The sequence below is a fragment of the Ailuropoda melanoleuca genome, chromosome 17, assembly GCF_002007445.2.
Source record: "Ailuropoda melanoleuca isolate Jingjing chromosome 17, ASM200744v2, whole genome shotgun sequence".
Lineage (NCBI taxonomy): Eukaryota > Metazoa > Chordata > Mammalia > Carnivora > Ursidae > Ailuropoda > Ailuropoda melanoleuca.
This window is the reverse complement of record NC_048234.1, coordinates 23,229,609-23,250,859: the sequence shown is the minus strand read 5'-3', so window position 1 is coordinate 23,250,859 and position 21,251 is coordinate 23,229,609. Positions and strand designations below refer to the sequence as shown.

Genomic DNA, 21,251 nt, shown 5'->3' with positions numbered 1-21,251 from the left:
GAGAGATCCAGAGAAAGAGAGGGCATGCACAAACAGGGGGGTGGGGCAGAGGGAGAAGCAGACTCCCGGCTGAGCAGGGAGCCCAATGTGGGGCTCGATCCCAGGACCCTGCAATCATGACCTGAGCTGAAGGCAGACGCTTAACCCACTGAGCCACCCAGGTGCCCTGGTCTTTATTTTTTTTAATGAAACATCATGGTAGTGAGAGAGCTAAATGCAACAGAAGTGATTCAGTCAATATGCAGCAGAATGAAAATGGTTTTTCTAATTTGTCTTATAGTTTGTTCCAACAAGGGAACAAAGGGAAGAAGGGGCACCTGGCTGCCTCGCTTGGTGGAGCGTGTGACTCTTGATCTCGGGGTTCTGAGTTCGAGCCCCCACATTGGGTATAGAGATTGCTTAAAAATAAAACCTTTAAAACAATAATACAATGGGAAAGAAAGAATTGGTCACCTGGAAAATGGGAAAGGAAAAGGGATGGGAGCAGGAGTGAAATTGGATCCCAGACAGATAGCACCAAGTCCTTTCTCTGGGTCACACTGCCGCCAGGGAGCGTGTTCCATTTGACCAAGCCAAGGTTTTGTTTTAATTTGAATTAATTGCCAAGGTTTTTTAAGTTAGGCAATTTCGTATAAAAACACGAATTTCTAGGGGCGCCTGGGTGGCATAGCGGTTAAGCGTCTGCCTTCGGCTCAGGGCGTGATCCCCGCGTTATGGGATCGAGCCCCACATCAGGCTCCTCCGCTATGAGCCTGCTTCTTCCTCTCCCACTCCCTCTGCTTGTGTTCCCTCTCTCGCTGGCTGTCTCTATCTCTGTCAAAAAATCTTAAAAAAAAAAACAAAAAAAAAATGAATTTCTTCAGTTTCCCTTGAAAGTCAAAAGATATGGCATCGCTGGGTGTTGTACTTCCACGGGCCTAGTGAACTGGAGGAGACAGGTGCTGTCTGGTCTCCCCAGCCGCCCAGGACCCCTCGTCTCAGTTACTGGCCTGGAATCTAAAGGTGCTTGAGTTTATGCTGTGGACCTGGAGGGTACTTGTGTGCTTCAGGGCTGCCCCCGCTAGGGCTCACAGCTTCCTGTGAGCTGAACAGAAGAATACACTTGGAGCTGCAGAATCGGCTTGGTTTGAAGGGGAGGTGCTCCCTCCCTCAGCAGAGACTCCTCTGGGGAGCTTCTGAAAATGCTGACTCGCCTGGCTCCACTCCAGGAACTTCTGATTCATTGGGGTGGGGGGCGGGCAACTCAGCATTTTTAAAAACAGCCCCGGGGCTGTTTAATTGTGCAGCAGGATCGAAAACTTGTGTGGGGGGGGTGCGGTCTGGGAGGTCCCAGCGTTGGCCCTTCCACCTCGGACGCTAGAAGTGATGTTAGCACGGCGAGCCCTCTGGCCCAGAGGCCTATGTCCGCCATAACACGAGGACACGGACTCCGAATCTTTGACATTTTTGTACATCTCTTTAAAAGGAAAGAGTAACCCTCAGAGTTTGGCTGCTCTGGAAGGAATTAAATTGACTGACGGGGCTCCGGGCACCTGCAGGGTGGGGGGAGGGGGCACAGCACTAGTTGAGATGAAGAGGACGACGCCCCTCTGAGTCTGTCGGGATGTGGGATGTGTGCATGAGTAGGAGCAGAGGGAAAAGCAAGCTATTCCGAGAGCCTGGATGGAAGAGGCATCTGGAAGGATAAGGGACAACTTCAGACAGAACTGACCGATACTTTAGCTGGTCTGCGAAGTAGGAGGATTTTGTCTGAGAAGGTCGGGAAAACACATCAGAAGGGGAAAGAACAATGCAAAGGACAATCTGCAAAAGCGTGTTCCTTCTCCTCCCCCCCTTCAAAGGTGCCAGCTCCCCCCCTCCCACCTTGCCCTCTGAGGGTGCAGGAAAGAATAGACCTCGAATGTGGCCTGTCCTGCTAGGGAGCATTCACACAGCAGTGCAGGAGCGAGCGATACGGATGACGTCGCTTCATCTGTCAAATGGTAGTACTCCTAGTTTGCTCCCAGGGTGGTTATGAAGTTGAAATGAGTTTGCATCTGTGTGACGCGCCCGGCACAGCGTGGTGGGGATAGATGCGGGCAAGCGGCGCTGGGAGCCTCAGAGCCCCAACTGCACGGTGCTGTGTCCGAGAGGCTGGAGGGGTGTTCGCGACCGCTAACAGGGAGAGGAGGACCATACCGGGGGAGGAAGGTAAATTCAGGCTATGTCAGGAAACCTGCATCTCATCATATCCCAAATGTACCTCACTGTTACACTCAACACTGAACATTCAGTTTTCTCTCTAGACTAGGGGTCATGCCCCACCAGGGAAAAAGTCTTCATGCAGTAATAGGGTTCAGTATTAGAATTGTGGGCTCAGGTAGGCTTGATTGCAGCCCCCACATCCCCTTCACCCAGGGGATAAAGACTGTTGGTGCCCTCCGCCAGCATGGTGACCAGAAGGCTTCTATCTACAGCCCATTTCCCTTCTCACTGGGAGTTACCCTTCCCGGCTTCTTTGCACCTGTCAGAGGGAAAGCCTGAGTACATCTCCGTCCTCCCATGTCTCATTTGGATGCTTCTTTTGTACATAAATTAAGGGAGAGTAAAGGCAGGCAGCTGTGTCCCAGAGTTAAGCATCCAGCCACCAGATCTGGGCCAGGAGGACGGAGCCAGAAGGTAAATGGAGTGAGGTGTGGGTGCATGGCCGCTAATACGAGCCAAACAAGTCAAATTCAGTGGATTCTCAAAAATTTTGAGTCTCTGCTCAGAGCCATACCCTGTTTTGGATCTTGCAAAGCAGGTGATTTCAAGTCATCCCTAATCTTTGTTAATCTCTGTTTTATTGTTTAGAACGGGTTTTGCTGCTTTGCCCTGTAGACAGAGTTCAATGAATCTTGTTCTTCTGGAGTCCCTTGTATCCACTGTTCTTAGGCCAAGGGAAGATTGGGTTTTCAAGTACTCTTTCTTTTCTTTCTTTTCTTTCTTTTCTTTCTTTTCTTTCTTTCTTTCTTTCTTGACGTATTTAAACCATTAGAGGAACATACCATTCTTAGGTTTTAAAACAGAAACCAAAGGTTGCTGAAAGATGTTATCATCCCAAAACAGAATGCACTTGTTTGGGAACTTAAGTCTGTGTCTTTGAAAGTCACATGATCGAATTTGGGTAAAAATGTGTAAGAGAATATGAAAAAAACAAAAATAAAAGCTTGGGTCTGTGGTTTACAACCAGGAGTGTTTTTAGCCTCCAGATTACATGTTGCATTAAAGAAGAGTAAGGCAAGCAGGGAACCACTCTCCTCCAGCCCAGTCTGGGCTCAGCACATGCCTGAGTCATTTCCTTCAGCAGACAGCTGCTGAGTTACAGCTCGGATTATAACAGGGAGCCTTTCTCGGCACTGGGGGCTTTGGGGAAGGGAATAAGTTCGGGGGGAAGCAGAAAGCATTTATTGCTTTTCTCAGTTCTTCCTCGAATTAGCAGGTTTGCAGCTGTATCTCTAGGTCAGCATTTCAGGTGTCTGAAGAAAATGGATAGTGTGCTCGAAAATCGGAAGGGGCACGGGAGCGATCTGCCTTCACTTCTTTATTCGTGACTCTTAAGGTCCTTGCTCGTGATTTTGTTGGTTGGTAGAGTTTGCTGTCTCTCTGACGCCTGGAGGGCTGGAATTAAACCCCGCAGCCAGGAGGCTGTTAGTTGGTCAGGAAATTCCAAATGGGTATAAATAAATTCTCTGCAGCAGCTCCTGGGCTCTCTGCCTGCTGATGTGTGTACTCCCTTTAATGACCGGGGAAGTATGCTTGGGACTCGGCTTCCTGCTTGCTCAAAATCACAGTACTTTGTTTCTGGAGAGGTGAGTAAGAAAGCCCAAAAGAAGAAAAAAAGAGGAGAGCATGAAGTTTGAGGGGGGATTGGAGGGGTTGGTAAAGTATGAACTCAAGCTCTGTGTGTTATGAAAAATGTTTGCTTTTATTACAAGCTAGAAAGGATACCTTGGTACTTTGGTTCATTGGTATTTCAGCTTCAGCTCTGGCTTTAACATAAAGATGTCATTGTCGTGGGAGTGAAAGGTTGTACATATAGGCTGAGGTTTGCGTTTCTGAGCTTGTGGTTTATTTAAGTTCCAGAATTTCTTTTCTTTTTTTTTTTTTTTTTTTTTTTTTTGTGGCTAAATCCATTTTTGGTCATTTGTTTTCAGCTCTGATAATGGGGAGCTGTTCTGTGTGCCTTAAAGCTGGCTTCTTGTTCTTGTATAAACACTATGAAACAAAATACGGGCTGTGATTCATACTCTGATTCTCTCCCCTCCCACCACCCCACCCCCAAGAAAACCCTGGTGCTGTTTTATTAGGAAAGCCCTTTCTGTCCCACTGTCCCAACTTGTGCTCCTCCTCTGCTTTCCACAGAAATATCCTTAGAAGTGCCACATTTCCTGTTTACCCTTAGGGTGATGTGTTCTTTTTGAAAAAAGTTTAGAAAATAGCCTTCGGTCCCCAGGCTAGCGCTCTCTTGTGCACGCATGACCGGTGCAGCCTGTATTTCAGTAGTGTCTCTACACATGAGCCCGTGAAGACGAGAAAGCGCTGCCTCCGTGGGTGAGGGGCAGGTCCTAAAAGCACCGTGGCTATTTCAAGACAGATTTGGGGTGGAGAGTGGCTGCATCCGAGAGCTGGCACGGAGGACTGGGGAAGAAGGCCCTGCCGTGCCACATGCCTCCTTAACACACAGAGCCTTTCTATTAAGACACAGCCCATTCCGTTTCCTTTCCACTTGCTTCCCTCCTGACTGCTCACCTGCAACCTGGCTTCTGTACTCTTCCAGCAGGCCCAGAGCAGAACTGAGCCTACACTGAAGGGAAGCTGTGTTTGGGGGTGGTTAGGCTGTGTCCATTGTTGTGATGCATCTGGAAAGGTGCTACGGGACAAAATGTGCAGAGGACGGGGCCACCGGCACAGTCTGCCCGAGCTCATCTGGTCTCACACCTGCTGCCATGCCCTGCACTCTCCGCTTGATCACGTAGTGTGCGGTTTTATGACATTCCGTGGGAAGTGCACTCAGAGGGTCATAGTCTGGAAGAAACTTTCGGGAATTCCAGAAGCCCACCCGCCTTCTCATTTTAGGCAAGCAAACCTTGTCTCTGCACCCTGCCATTCCAGGCCCTTGCAGCCCGTCGCTTGCCCATGAACTTGGAAATACGTATAGCTCCTATTCTTGTTTTACAAACATTACGGCTTCCCCAATTAAGGTGAGCCAGTGCAGCCACGGGGATGTGCTCCCTGATTTTAAAGCCCACGTCTACACAGTGTGTTCAGGAGCGCTTTCCTCTTAGGACTTCAGTAGAGATGAAAGCATGAGATTATTTGGAAAAATTAGCGCAGATTCATGTCTCCGTATTATGAGAAGAGAATGTTTTGATTTGGCCATAATTTATTTTTAAACGTTAGGGATGTTTGTCGACTTTTGCTTTTGTTTTAATCTTACCTCCTTCCTGCATGGCTGATGCTGGACCAGGCCTTCCTCTCACCCGACGGGCATGTACTCTCCACGTTCCCTGCGCCCGGTGAGCTCGCACGAGCATGTTCCCGCAGGGCCCCGCCAGCATCTCCCCCATCCGCTCCCAGAAGCACAGTCCAGCGTAGACCTCAATGTTGCAGCAAGCTCATTTGCTCAGCACCTCGAACCCTAGCTTCATGGAATGGGGGAGAAGCAGCAGGGTGATAGGGAGGCATTCTGGATCATCTGGGATGCCTCACCCAACAACAGAGGGTGGTCCAGTCGCAGTAAATAATAATAACAGGCTGCAGGCATCGGTCTAAGCAGCCCACAACCACACTGTGAAGCAGGTCTGTTATTTTCCCCAATTACACAGCTGAAATAGGATCGAACTTGCCAGCAGCCAGAAAGCGGCAGAACCAGGATCCAGACCCGGGCCGTCTGACCCCAGAGTGCTGGCTCTTGATCATTACATCTCTTCCTGCACCATTCCTTACTAACCTCTAGAAGCCTCGATGCAGATTTATTCATTTCAGCATGTATTGACCGTACAGTGTGCCAAGCACTCGAGAATAGGAAAAGAATTTCTAGCTGATTCCTGCACTCTCCACGCCCCTGCCGAAGACACCGTCTGGGGGTGGGGGACCCACATGTGCCTGCTGATGAGTATGTGTAGGCAGAGTGCTTCAGAACGGACGGAAGAAGGTGACCAGTTCCTCCGGGACAGAGCAGCTGGGGATCAGTGAAGCATTGACAAAGGATCGGCTGTTGGGGTTGAGCCCGGACAGTGCAGCTGACCTGACAGATGAGAAGGGCAGTGCAGGGGAAGGGAACAGAATGGGCGAAGGTGGATGGGCTTGAGAGTTGTTCCATAGGGTGAGGTGCGGGGTGGGAAGGAAACTGGGAGGTGCTGGATTGGGGCCAAAGTGTCGAAGACTTTCGATGCCACAGAGAGGAGCTTTTTTTTCCCCCCAGATTGTCTTTACTTATGTGAGAGAGAGAGTGAGAGAATGGCAGAGGGAGAGGGAGAAGCAGGGGTCGATCCCAGGACCCCAGGATCATGACCTGAGCCAGAGATAGATGCTTAACCAACGTGCTACCCGGGTGCCCCAGAAAGGAGCGTTTAGACTTTATTCTCTCTAATGGGGCTCCTGGCATATCAGTCTGCAACATTAATAATTGAGAGGCCCTTCACGTTTCCAGGGATACCTCAAACAAATGTAACATTCCTCAAAGAATATGTAATACAGAAGAGCAGAGGCATCAGGCCCTGTTTAAAAAAAAAACAAACAGGCTGCCTTATTTGCATATATGAGCAACAGCGGAGTCTTGGCCGTTCTCCCCGGTGACTGGCTCGCTGCGCTCCTGTCCCCTAAAGACGCTGAAGGCACCAACGAAGCAAGCTTATCGTCATCTCTATCTCTTGTTCTCTTCCCCTAAACGTAGACATATGTGTATAATTTATTTCTGAAATAATTTCAGACTTGCCAAAAGCTTAAAGAAATTCTCATACCTCCTTCACCCCGATTCAGATTCCCCAGTGGCTAACACTTAGCCACATTTGCTCTGTCTCTCTCTGTGTGTGCATGGGAGGGGGAACTACATTGGCCAAGTCTCTTCAGGTCTGATGGCCTAGAACAGTTCTTGGCCTTTCCTTTCTTACATGACCTTGATGGATTTTTTTTTTTTAGATTTATTTATTTATTTTAGAGAGCGAGCTGGGGGAGGGGCAGAGGGAGGGAGAGAATCCTCAAGCAGAATCCCTGCTGAGCCCAGAGCGGGAGGTGGGGCTCAGTCTCAGGACCCTGAGATCATGACCTGAGCTGAAACCAAGAGGTCGGCACTTAACCTGCTGAGTCACCCAGGCGCCCCGATCTTGATGGTTTTAAAGTGAGACCTTCTGTTCTACAGGATGCCTTTCAGGTAGGATCCATCGAGGTTTCTGGACTCAGGCCATACATTCGACACGGGAACACCGCAGAAACGATGCTGGTCCCGCTGGTGGTCTGTGAGTTTCCCTCACTGCAGAGTCACCGGTTTTCCCTTTGTGACTGATAAGTACTTTAAGGGAAGGTATTGTGACGCCAGGCCAGTACCCTGTTCGTTGGTAGGAAGCCTCTGCTCATAAGCTTAGGATGGATCCAGTGATGATGACTCCTGCCCAAATCAACCACTGTTACAATGGTTGTTAACTATTTCCATAATTCCTTTATTCAGTAGTTGGCACTCTAGCATATTTATTTATTATAACATCATGGGCTCAGAGGTCCCTGGTTTATTCACCAGCTTGTAATCTGCTCTATTGATCATAATATTTTGATGCTGAAATTTTCCCAGATTGGAACAGTGATAACCAGAAAGAGTTTCTGAACCAGATGGACCCTTTTTTTTTTTCTTTTGGTCTCTTTCTTTTTTTTTGAAGAGGGATCGGGGGCAGAGGGAGAGAATCTTAAGCAGTCTTCACACCCAGTGTGGAGCCCCATGTGGGGTTCGATCTCACGACCCTGATATCATGACCTGAGCTGAAATCAAGAGTCCGATGCTTAACCGACTGAGCCACCCAGGTGCCCTAACACTGTCTTTAAATAGCTGATCGGAGGTGTGCTGACATTGAGAATAACTCATGGGCAAGCACGTGCTCCACGAGTTCTCGATGTTGTATGTGCCTCCGGCCCTGGGGGTCACCTGCCACGAGATCCTTGTCAGCCAGGCCGACTAGGACAGGCGACTCTAGGGACAGGCTGACCTGAAAATGAGCTTGTCAGAAACCAGCTTCGTGAGTGGAAGACTGGGATTTGGGCGTGTACTGCTTGGGTTTTCCCAGACCCTATCCTCTCTCTGTCTTTAGCCTTCACATTAGCTCAGTCAGCGCCTGGGCAGGTATGGGTAGAGTATGGAGTGGGGGGCGGGAGCAGGAAGGGGGTAGTAACGGCCGCCCTGTCTTTCTCTCCTGGGGACAGACATGTGCTGGCTGCCAGTGGCAGTGTTTCCGCCTCACAGTCGTGTTCATCTGTGCGGTTCCCCTCCTGTAGTTTCGAGTACAGAGCCGGTTTGTACTCTGCACCTCAGAGCGCTAAGTCAGACCCTCACCCGTGCCACACGTGTCCCTCCCAGATTAGCTTTATCACATTTTTATGACCTTCAGAAAAGGAAATCCTATCCTTTTTTTCTGCAGTGAGTCATCCACTGGTTTAAAGAAAAATATTTTCTTTTTTAACAGCATAATGAGGTCATGGATAGAGCCCCCGAGGACAAGTCCCGAGAGCGGATCCTGGTCCCCAGCCCAGCGTAGCAGAGATTGTCAAGCCTTCCCAGTAGGCCACAGGTCATCCCAAATGCCCGTTCTAAGTTCTGGCGGTTTTAACACTATGGCTAATGCTTAGTCTCAAGTTGTTTTAAAACTCATTCCATGTAAAGGAATTTGTGACACCGGGAGAAACATTCATGGGGATTCGGAGCAATCTGTGGAAAGCTATTGGAGGATGCCGAAGGGAATTTCAGCCTCCACCCCAGCATCTAGCCAGAGCAGTCTTATTAAAGCACAGATCGGGTCATTTCCCTTGTTTAGAACCCCTCAGTAGCTTCCCAGTGCACTTACGAGCCAAAAACCTGACTCCCAGGATCCTGTCCGGCTGGGGCGCGGCCCCCTCCCTGCCTCGCTTGGGGCAGAGCCCTCTGTTCAGTGTCTAAAAGTGACAGGTTTGGTGTGTGCATTTTCTTTACCTAGAGCCTCTCCCGTCCCGTTCTCCCCTGCAAGTGCATGCCCTGCGGGGTGCCCAGGCCACTCCTCAAATAGGGCCCTGCGACCGTGTGCTCCATACCCCTGCCTTCCCCCCCCCCGCCCCCCCTCTGTCCCACACGCTCCCTGTGCTTGACTTCACCGCACTCCTCACCACTGGTGCTTAGCTTCTGCAGCCGCTTGTCTGTCTCCTCCTGTACTTCGCAAGTTCACCCAGACAGGCTCTGTGTCTGATTTGCCGGGTAGCTCCTAGCCAGGTTTGGTGCACACGGTAGGTACATAATAAATATTTACTGAATGAAAGAGTAAAATGCTTCTTTCAGTCTGGTCATTGCACCTTGCCTAGATCAGCATGCCCTTTATGGGGTGTGGGATCCTGAAGCCAGTATGGAAAGGGACAGTGATGGGAGACACTGGAAGATGTGGGAGTGGTGTGCAGGTTAGTGCCTGTGGGCAAAGGTTAAAAAAGCAGAGATGAGATCAGCCGCGAGAGGAAATATAAACGTTTAGAGGCAACAGCTGCAAGAAGTTAAAAAAGAGTTACAGATGTGAGGAGCAAGACCGCATTACAGCCTAGCCGCATTAACAAACCAAGCCTGTAAAATCGCACTTAGGCTGCATACGACAGGTCAGTAGGCCCGGTACTTCCTGTGAACCTCTGCCTTACACTTTTACTTTCTTGACTGTTGTCACTTTCCACGCATGTCTGGGTAGCCGTTTCAGACAGCTGCCACCTGGAGACGTCTAGGTGGACTCAGGTAGGTTCGTGGGAGCAGGAATTCAGGCTTGCCATAACAGGCTCTGACACCCAGTAGGTACTCATCACGTGCACGAGTGGCTGGGTGCAGGTGCTAACTGGGAGGGGTGAAGAGCCGGTTGAAAGCAACTCTGGTAAATGGAAGAACGGGAGGAAATCTCATCTGTCCTGCGTTATTTTAAAGCAGAATGAGGAACGCTTACATTGTTCTCCTTCTTTTTGTGTGTTCTGCACCAGATGGGGTTGCTTGTAGATTTGGTACAGGGAAGGTCCTTGGGAAAGTCTTAATGCTAACGATGCTATCAGCAGAACTTTCCTGTTAAACCTGTCAGAAGCATCTAGCCCCCTTTCCTGTTTTCTCTGTCCCACTGATTTGAGCAAGAAGTTATTTGCTAACTCAGTTGCTTTCATACTTTGAGTAATTAACTTCATGGGAACTTTCTCTCTCTCTCTCTCTCTCTCTCTCTCTCTGTAAGTTCATCCTTCTGGTTTTCTTTCCTGCCTTTCTGCCCTAGCTAATGTGGAGTCTTTTAGAATGCTTCCAACAACAGGAAACTTGCAGCTCTGCTGCTTTTAAATATGGGAATCCATGATAATTATGTGCTTCTCGGGGACTGACTCAGCTCTTGGGGCAAAGCCTTCGTGCTTCATGGGAGTGGAGACAGTATGGTTACAGGAATTAGCAAAGTTCTTCAGGTTCAACAGTCCAGGTAGAGCATCTGGTGAAGAAGAACACATAAAAAGCACAGAAGTTGTGGCCCGTGGGTGTAATTATTTTTCATGGTGTCGCCAGTCAGTCAGGAATTGGGCCTGGAGTGTGCAGCCGTAACACCAGAAGAAGTCGTTGTATCCTCACTAAAGATAAAGTAATAATATAAAAGTTTTGTCATTGAAAAGTCCACCGGGACATATTAGTCCAGAACCCTCCGGCGTGTTTTGCTAAGACTGAAGAATGCCTCACTGGTAGAGTGTGTACTAAAGTATTTAGTGTTTCTTACCCAACAGCAGCATTTATCACCCTGTCACCGGAGCAAGATGTTACAGCCCCACTGAGAAGTGAGGGTCTTCAAGTCTGTGACTTCTGTGGCCCAAATTCTCAACCGCTCTGTGGGAAGTGTTGACTCTGTTCACTGTCCTCAGCATAGGCCTTCTCCGCCTCAACACTGCGGACGTTCCGGACTAGATGACCCGCTGTTGGGGAGGGTGAGACTGTCCCACCCACTGTGGGGTGTTTAGCAGCACCCTGACCTCTGGCCACGGGATCCCACTAGCACCCCCTTCCGGTGGTGACAACCAAAACTGTGTCCAGACATTGCCATGTGTCCTCTTGGGGGCAAAAATCACCCGCAGTTGAAAACCACCACTAATAGGTTAATACTGTGACTAATTTACCACCATCTCGTTTAAACTCCCACCTCCCCATGAGTGTATTATTTTTTTTGTCTGCCCAAACCAAATATTGTTTGGAAAGTAAGTTTGGTTTCCTTGCGAAGGCAAGATTATTTATAATACCTTTTGTTAATCTAAAAGAAATTATTTTGGGGCCACCTGGCTGGCTCATTCAGTAGAGCATGTGACTCTTGATCTCTGGGTCTCGAGTTCAAGCTCCACATTGGACATAGAGCTTACTTAAAAGACAAAAAGAAGCCGGGCACCTGGGTGGCTTAGTCGGTTTGAGTGTTCAACTCTTGATTTCAGCTCGGGTCGTGGTCTCAGGGGCATGAGATCAAGTCCCACATGGGGCTCTGCGCTGAGCATGGAGCCTGCTTGAGATTCTCTCTCCCTCTCCCTCTGCTCCCCTGCTTGCACACGTGCTCTCTCTCTTAAGAAAAAAAAAAAAAGTTATTTTATCCATATCTCCATTTCACTTTGCTAATGCAGATAAACTGCAAGGAAATTATAAATTTTTCTTGAGGCCATAGATTGGGCCCCTCTTGTGGAGCACTAAGTTTTATAGGTGATAAATATATGAACAAAGAGTAGAATTACCATCGGTTTGTTAATTTAGGCTTCTCTCTGAACACAAGGGAATTTGGTCTGGACTTGGGATATTGTCTCTAGTTAGTGTTGTCTCATTTGGTGTTGGGATACCTACCCCAAATTGCAGACCGTAGAAAGTGGGTCGTGAGAGAGAAGCGGGAGGAGGGACTCTGATACCATTCGTGTTTAGGAAGTAGGTCAGCTCAGAGATGATGTCAACCCAAGAAGCTGTGTACCCACTGTTAGCAGCCCGTCTACTTACGTTGACGTAACAGTATAAATTCTGGTGATTTCCCCCTGTTTGTTTCATTTCTGCCTTGTATTTTATTTGGGTTTTATCCCCATGCACCCTGCCTCCCACTAGACTGAGCCTTGTGAAAGTGGGGACCTCATTTCTTTTTTTTTTTTAAAGATTTTATTTATTTATTTGACAGAGATAGACACAGCCAGCCAGAGAGGGAACACAAGCAGAGGGAGTGGGAGAGGAAGAAGCAGGCTCATAGCGGAGGAGCCCGATGTGGGGCTCGATCCCACAACGCCGGGATCACGCCCTGAGCCGAAGGCAGACGCTCAACCGCCATGCCACCCAGGCGCCCCTGGGGACCTCATTTCTTTTTCACACTGTGTCCCTAGCTCTTAGAACAGTGCTTAGTAAATAGTAAGTGACCATAAATGGATGGATGGATGGATGGATGGATGGATGGATGGATGGATGGATGGATGGATATTATTACTAAGATTGTTTTTCTTTATCAATATGAATTATAAGTTGAATGCATGAATAAATATTTTATTTGGTTGGTCCTCATTTCACACTTGAGGATTGGTCCCCTTGAATTTAACATCTTTGCCTACCTTGGTCCAAACCACACACAGTGTCAAGACAGTGTAAGTTGAGGCCTTTTTAGCCTCTGGCGTGGGGTGACTGTAAGTGGACCAGATCCCCCTGGTCTGGGACCTGAGTCTGATGGCCTCTTTCATACTCAGCCACCCCTCTCTCTTCTGACCTCATCTGTCCTCGGGCCGTACCAGCAGTCTCTGCTCTGGCCCTTGTTCGCCACTCTTTCCTTTTATTTTACTCTGTCTTCACTTGCCTTACCTTAAAAACTCAGCTCTCAGTTAACTCCATTCTGTTTTGATTAATTATTCACATACAATTATATTGTTCTTGTCGATAATATGCCTTTGTAACTGATCTCAATTAGTGTTATGTTTAGGATGGTTGGTGTTTATTTCCCAGCTAGACTATACCTCCTTTTATTTCATATACTCCTTCCTCCTACTCTTTTCACCGAATAGAACCATTTTCTGCACCCAATTAAGCTTATATGCTTATATAAGCTTAAATGCTATATAATGAAGGCAGAGGTGGTGCCAGGAGCAGTCTCCACCACTGGATTTCCAGACATTTAGAAAATTCTTGTAAACCCCAGGGGAGAGCCCTCATTCCAGAATATTTAGTTGGAAAGTGTTACTTTCAGGATTCCATTTGCAGACATAGCCAGTGGTTTTTGGCTATATATAAACAGGCACAACCCTGTTAGTCCAGGAAAAAAAAAAAAAAAAAAAAAAAGGTTTCAGGCTGTTAAGAGTCTCTTTATAACCCACTTAGAGATTTTTTAAAAACTGTTCTTTTTATTCTTTCCTAATTATTCTTAAGTTAATAAAAAATTTCTGTATAAAAAAGTTTTATTGTAACATCTCCCCAGTTAATCATTTAACATTTTTCTTCAAGATCTGGTCTTAATTTTTTGTGGGGGAGGGGAGACACAGGGGAGAGACTGCTGTATCCGTTAGAATTCAGTGTAGATCCAAATTACAGAGACCCAGCACACAGAAGAGCTTAACAAAAGAGAAGTTTATCTCTCTTTCACATAAACGTGTAGAGGTGGCTTTCCAGGGGTAGTATAATAGCTCTGATCCACAGAGCTCTTAGAGACCCAGGATTTTTCTAGCACATTGTTCTTCCATCCCTATGTGTGAACTCACAGTCCAGTAAAGCAGCTAGTGTTCCAGTCATCACATCTGCATTCCAGGCAGCAGGATAGAAGAAATGACAAAGAAGAAAGGAGGCCAGAGAACTATACCTGTGTCTTCTAAGGGAGGTTCCGGGGGGTTGCTTGATGACGTTTCTGCATATGGCCATACTAACAGTAAAAGCGGCCAGGAAAATGTCGTCTTTCTATGTGTCTAGCTAAACCAGGAGTCCTGTTTTCAAAGATGGGATAACACATCCTGTGGAACTTCTGGCTGTCTTTGCCATGGTGGCCTCGTTCATCCTGCTCCCAAACGAACTTTCTTGGAGTTTATTTCAATACATTTTCTCTTGCTTTCTAGTAACTTCTTGTAATCCTGTAAATATTTTTTAAAAAATAAAAGTGTGTTATAAAAATGTATAAAATACAAAGAACAACATAAAAACCATCCATGATGCCACAACCTGAACATAACCACTGAAACAGCCTCATGTAAGAATTGTCTTTAACACTAATACAGAGCAAGCAACTTCTGCCTACAGAATGTTAAGATGTTCTTAAAAATTCATTATATACTACTGTATATTCAGTTATTCCTTCAGGAAACAGGCTGGAACATCTACCTTGTTCCCCACATCTTATTAATTGATGTGTATGATTGGAAAGGGGGAGCAGTGAAGGCAATTTTAAAAATGAAATTTGTTGCTCTCAAGATACTTAAGCATGGAGAGACAAGACCTATGCATTTGGAGAAGTTGGGAAGTCGATCAGGGCCTTATAAATGCCATATTTGTGTTACTGTTTGTGAAGGTACACCAGAAAGCAGGAGGTAAAAAATGACACTGGATGTCTTTATTTAGTTGTAGAACATACAATGGACAGTTGATTGTAAAAATGACACCTTGAGATACACAGGGTGCTTTTTTAGGTGCTAGGGATGAAATTTGGATGACGGATCCTTAGGATAGGCTGATTTAAGCAGTATTAGGAAATCAACAAGCCTAACATGGTTAAATTCTAACCTTTCCTGATTCCCAGATTTAGAAGTCCAGAGTTCATTTGGGGGATCATTCAGCATGACCTATGCCTTTTGTGAACTTCAGAAATAACTAAAGATGGGCTGGCCAGTTCAGTTTCACTGAAAAATGTGATGTGCTTTGTTATGTTCTAAATCCTGACATCATATCGGTGCACTTAAAAAAAAAAAAGCATTTTGAAGAGAAATAGATAAAACAAAAATTAACCTTTTCTACCGAAAATGGGTAAAATATGTTAAATACACAGAAAAGGCTTGGAGTTATACGAAAATACTGATATTGCCACTAAGCGATGAGAGCTGAGTGACTTTTTTCATTGGCCTGGAGGTGATTTAAAAAAAAAAAAAGTAAACATGGTCTACTTTTTTAACTGGAAAAAGGTGGGGTTTTTTAAAGAACTTTTCATCAAGGGCAAAGGCTCAGTTGAGATTAATACTGTTAAGGGATACCTGCTTGTCACTGGTGAGGAGCCAAGGGCTGAGAAGAGTTCCCGCAGCACCCGGGGCCAGCCAGGACTGCCGGAGCTTGGAGAACCTGCTGGGGACAGTGGTGCCTATTGTGCCTGGAACTTACTCAGGTGACCAGGGCCGTGGCTGCGTCGTGTCCACAGGGGCACACAGACTCTCCTTTGGAAGTGACAGGTACCGCAGACACAGAGCCTCTGTGTGTGTGCGCCTGGCCACAACTGGCCTGAAGAACACACATTTTCACAAGATCCCGGTTTCCTGTTTTCATTAAGAAAGCCAGGAATGCCGATCAGCTGAGTGGGCCGGGGGTGGTGTCACCAGAGCCGCAGGGAGACTTCATTGGTGAGAAGTGGGCCTATGGTGTTCGCGCGTGGCCCGGCGAAGTGTGCGCGAATGTTGCACCTCCTTTCCTTATGGGGTGAAGACCGACGGAGGGCGTCCGAGGCAGGGCCCAGGCGCAGTGCGAGCCAGCTGGTGAGCGGGGCAGCCGGGCGCGCGCCCCGGGTGGTGGAGGAGTGCGGCGGGCGCCGAGCAGGGAGCAGGCCGGCGGGCCGGGAAGGCGCCGGGTGGTGAGCTGCCCGCGGCGATCTGGCCCTGGCCGGTGGGGAGCGGAGTGCAGCGGGCGCCCCCCCGGGAGGGGGTAGTTGTGCGGCTGGTGGCGACCAGGCCGGTGGGGAGCCCGCCGGGCGCCCGGGATGGGGGTGAGCTGCCGGCGATCAGGCTGGTGGGGAGCAGAGCGCAGCGGGCGCCCCCCTCCCGGGAGGGGGCTGTGCGGGTACCGGGTGGGTGTGTGGCCGGCAGCAGCGATCAGGCGGGCGGAGGCGGGGGAGAGCAGAGCGCAGCGTGTGTCCCCGCCGGGAGGGGGGTGTGCGGGCGCCGGGTGGGGGTGTGGCGGGGGGAGCGATCAGGCCGATGGGGGGCAGAGCGCAGCGGCCCCCCCCCCCCCCCCCGGGGGGGGNCGAGGGGGGTGTGCCGGCGGCAGCGGCAATCAGGCCGGTGCGGAGCGCAGCGGGCGCCCCGAGCAGGGTGAGCGGCCGACTGCCAGCGGAGCCCAGTGGGGGGAAGGGCGGGGGGGGGGCTGGTCCCTGGACTGAGCCCCCTGTGGCTTGGAGGAGCCGCAGCCCAATTTTAGAATCGCCGGCTCCTGTGGGTCAGATCTGCCTTCTTTTGCTTGACCCCGAGCCGGCAGCTTCCTCTGCTTGAGGAAGTTCAGACGGCACTGGAAACAGGTCGGGCTGCATACTGGGAGGGAGCGTGCTGTCCATGTGGAGTTAAAAAGGAAAGACAGGGAAGCAAAGACGCTTTCTCTTAGCATGAGCACAAGTTTCCGGTGCCGCTCATCATCAGCTCACCCTTACTTACCTGAGAAAGGGGTTAAGGCTGAGCACCTCGTTCACGTAGAATTCTCTCTCCATGTTTTAGGAGCTAAGTCTGGTGCCTCCGTGTGAACAGCGAGAACAGTTTAATATTGTTTTAAATCAGGGCACGAAGAGTGCACATCTCTGCTGCCTGGCAGTCTTTTTGTACATTTCTTTCCAACATTTCAAAGGAAAGAGGGCAAATTGGAGGCGAAAGGTTTTCTCAGAGTAGTCACACTATCAGATATAAATGCTCAGCAGGGTTTGGACTGGGAAGGGCAGGCGGGCACCCCAAAATGCTGGAAGTCCTTGAGAACAGTTGGGAGGGTTTTTATACCCAGGATCAGAGCAGGGGTACAAAAGGCCTGCATTTTCACTCATTGCTTTTTTGGTACTTTCCACAGCTCAAAAAATGCAGAGCTTGTGATTATGATTTTAGGAAAACACATTACTTAATCCTACAATTTGAACAAACAAAAACGGCCTTGCTTTTCAATTTGAAATGCACAGCTCAGGTCAGCAGCAAGGTCTGTGCCTTGAAAAAGTTTTTGCATCTCCTTTTCTAAAGGTTTGGTTTAGCCAGAAGTAGCATTTACTGAATGCCACAGGATCCAGTGGGTGGAGTATACGTTTGCATTTATTTTCATTCTCTTTTGCATCTGTTTGGATATATTAAAATAGAAAACGGAGAGGTATTCTTGGGATATGGGATGTTTTGCCCAAAAGAAGTCAAAGAGAAGAGAACATTGCCTCTAGTTGGGGCAGGGTTTTGGCGGTGGTGGTGGTGGTTTTAAAGGGGAAGACGCGCAGTAGAGCGGAAGTCTTTTCTCTGTGTTCCTGCTCCCTTGCGGCTAGAGTTCATCCCTCATCGGCCCCTGGGTCCCGGCTCTCTCAGCAAGGAAGGGGTCAAGGCAAATTGTGATCTCCTGGAGGTCGTCAGGCACTGGGGTGCCCTTGCCTGCACCTTAGGAAGGCTGCACAGTTTGAAAAAGGGTGACTGTTGTGAGAACTCCCATCCCAGGCGTCCTGGATCTGTGCTGATTTGGTCTGTTATTCTGACTTCTCACTTTCCGTGCCTCAGCGTTCACTTTATAAAATAAGAGCCTTAAGGCCTGCTCTCTCTAGACTGCTCTCTGGACTGCTCTCTCTAGACTGCTCTCTCTGGACTGCTCTCTAGACTGCTCTCTGGACTGCTCTCTCTAGACTGATCTCTGGACTGCTCTCTCTAGACTGCTCTCTCTGGACTGCTCTCTCTAGACTGCTCTCTCTGGACTGCTCTCTCTGGACTGCTCTCTCTAGACTGCTCTCTGGACTGCTCTCTCTAGACTGCTCTCTCTAGACTGCTCTCTGGACTGCTCTCTAGACTGCTCTCTGGACCGCTCTCTGCTCTCTGGACTGTAGACAACAAAAGCAAGGGTCTCCTCGAAATGCGTTCAGGTCTTTTCAATACATTCTTTTCAAAAATAAAGTGTTTAGTGAGGACTTAACATATGCTTGGCTCTTTAAAAACCACTGTCTCGTTACATTCTTCTAACAACCTTATGACGTAAATACTTGTATTTCCATTTTTACTCAGGGAGAAACTGAAGTTCCAAGAGGTTTATTAGCTTACTTACCCAGCTGTTAAGTTGTAGATCCAGGATTAGAACAGAAAGAAGTCTGTCAACTCTTAAATCATACTAGTTGGCCAACTGCAACATACACAAATGCTAGTGTTTATCACCATGTGTATTATATGGCATCGTAATAGTCTCTTCTCGCTCTCCTAGGAAATGCGGAGGGTGTTCTGAATGGAGATCATGACAAGGAACAGAAAGATCCGTATTTTGTGGAGACCCCCTACGGTTATCAGCTAGACTTAGATTTCCTCAAGTACGTGGATGACATACAGAAAGGAAACACCATCAAAAAACTGAACATCCAGAAGAGGCGGAAGCCGTCTGTGCTGTGCGCGGACAGCAGGGCGGCTCCCGGCCAGCACGGTGTGTGGACTTCCACTGAATCCCTCTCCTCCTCCAACAGTGATGACACCAAGCAGTGCCCCCACTTCCTCCTCGCCAGAAGCCAAGTGACATCGACGCCAATCCCGAGGCCACCCGCCCCCCTGGAGACCTCACCCACTTTTCTTACCATCCCAGAAAGTCGGCAGCTGCCACCACCCTCACCGCAGCTCCCAAAGCACAACCTTCATGTCACCAAGACACTGATGGAGACCCGGAGAAGACTGGAACAGGAGAGAGTCGCCATGCAGGTGGCACCGGCTGAGTTCCGAAGGCCCAGGCTGGCCAGTTTCGGAGGCATGGGCTCCACGAGCTCGCTGTCCTCCTTTATGGGTTCCGGAAACCACAATCCCGCCATGAACCAACTTCAGAATGGCTACCAAGGCAACGGGGACTACGGTGGCTACGTCCCAGCTGCGGCCACCACTTCATCCATGGGGAGCTCCCTCCACCACAGCCCCCTGAGCTCAGGGATCTCCACTCCGGTGACCAACGTGAGCCCCATGCACCTGCAGCACATCCGTGAGCAGATGGCCGTCGCCCTGAAACGCCTGAAGGAGCTTGAGGAGCAGGTGCGAACCATCCCCGTGCTACAGGTGAAGATCTCGGTCTTGCAAGAGGAGAAACGACAGTTGGCCTTGCAGCTGAAACACCAGAGAGCCACGGCCCAGAACGAGGTCGGTGGCGTGAGGAAGCGGTCCTACAGTGCTGGGAACGCAGCCCAGCTGCAAGAGCTGTCCCGGGCCCGGCGAGGCGGGGAGTTGTACATTGACTACGAGGAGGAGGAGGTGAAGAGCGTGGAGCAGAGTACGCAGGGCATCCGGGAGTTCCGGCAGCTCGCGGCGGACATGCGGGCCCTGGAGCAGAAGATACAGGACAGCAGCTGCGGGGCCTCCTCGGAGCCCCAGGAGAACCGGGAGTGCCGGTCCGTGGCCGTGGGTGCCGACGAGAACATGGACCACGTCGTCGTATACCGCAGGGGCCCCGGGACCTGTAGGGACGCCGCTGTGGGGACCGTCACGGAGACAAGGAGTTCTGGGGTCGGTGTGACCGAGGCCATGCTGGGAGTGACCACTGAAGCTGACAAAGAAATTGAGCTGCAGCAGCAGACCATAGAAGCCCTGAAGGAAAAGATCTACCGCCTGGAAGTTCAGCTGAAGGAAACCACCCACGACCGCGAGATGACAAGACTCAAGCAAGAGCTGCAGGCCGCTGGATCGAGGAAGAAGGTGGACAAGGCCATGATGGCCCAGCCGCTTGTGTGCAGCAAGATGGTGGAGGCAGTGGTGCCGACGAGAGACCAGATGGCTGGCCGTCACATGGACGTGGCCGACACGTGCGTCGGGACCTCCGTGCAGACGCACAGCGTGGGGGTCTCCTGCCAGCCCAGTTGTGAGAGTAGAGCCGCGGGGCCTGAGCTGCCCATGAATTGGTGGATTGTCAAGGAACGGGTGGAGTTGCGTGACCAATGTACTGGGAGGTCCCTGGAGACGTGTGACAAGAGTGTGGGTGTGGAAATCAGTGTCTGCGAAACAGGCAGCAACACGGAGGAGTCCGTGAATGACCTCTCTCTCCTCAAGACCAACCTGAATCTCAAAGAAGTGCGATCAATCGGCTGTGGGGATTGTTCTGTTGACGTGACCGTCTGCCCTCCAAAGGAGCGCACGTCCCGGAGCGTGAACACGGAGGCTGTTAGCCAGGTAGAAGCTGCTGTCATGGCAGTGCCTCCTACCACGAGCCAGCACACCAGTACGGTTTGGGAACAGGTGACCCAGTTCACCAACACCGAGGTGGCCATCCTTGTGGACTCCTGCACCAACACCTCCCTCAGCACTTTGGACAAGCAGACGAGCACCCAGACTGTGGAGATGCGGACCGTGGCTATCGGAGAAGGCCGGGTTAAGGATGTCAACTCCTCCGCCAAGATGCGGTCCATCGGAGTGGGAACGGTGCTCTCTGGCAATTCTGGGTTTGACAGGCCTTCGGCTGTGAAGACCAAAGAATCAGGCGTGGGGCAGATAAATATTCACGACAACTATCTGGTTGGCCTCAAGATGAGGACCATAGCCTGTGGTCCTCCCCAGGTGACTCTGGGGCTGGCGGCCAGCAGGAGGAGCATAGGTGTTGGGGATGAGCCCGTTGGAGAGTTCACGGAAAGCCCCCAGCCCCAGGCTCCTTCGGGGATGATGACCGGCTTGGATCACTACATTGAGCGCGTCCAGAAGTTGCTGGCAGAGCAGCAGACGCTGCTGGCTGAGAACTACAGTGAACTGGCGGAGGCCTTTGGGGAGCCGCACTCACAGATCAGCTCTCTGAACTCGCAGCTCATCAGCACCCTGTCCTCAATCAACTCTGTCATGAAGTCTGCAAGCACGGAGGAGCTGAGGAACCCTGACTTCCCAAAAATGAGCCTGGGTAAAGTCACAGGTAGGTGGCGTTCCAGGGGACCTGGGGATGAGGAAGGAGG

General features: G+C 49.8%; 1 protein-coding gene across 3 annotated transcripts in view; it reads left to right on the top strand.

Moving 5' to 3' along the window:
- The window catches only part of KANK1 (KN motif and ankyrin repeat domains 1), a 182,549-nt gene that overhangs the window by 133,860 nt on the left and 27,438 nt on the right, over positions 1-21,251 (top strand). For all 3 annotated transcript variants that reach the window (XM_034647435.1, XM_034647433.1, XM_034647434.1), the window contains exon 4: positions 18,554-21,211. In XM_034647435.1, coding sequence (XP_034503326.1) covers positions 18,554-21,211 — 2,658 coding nt within the window. The remainder of the gene's footprint in view (positions 1-18,553; positions 21,212-21,251) is intronic.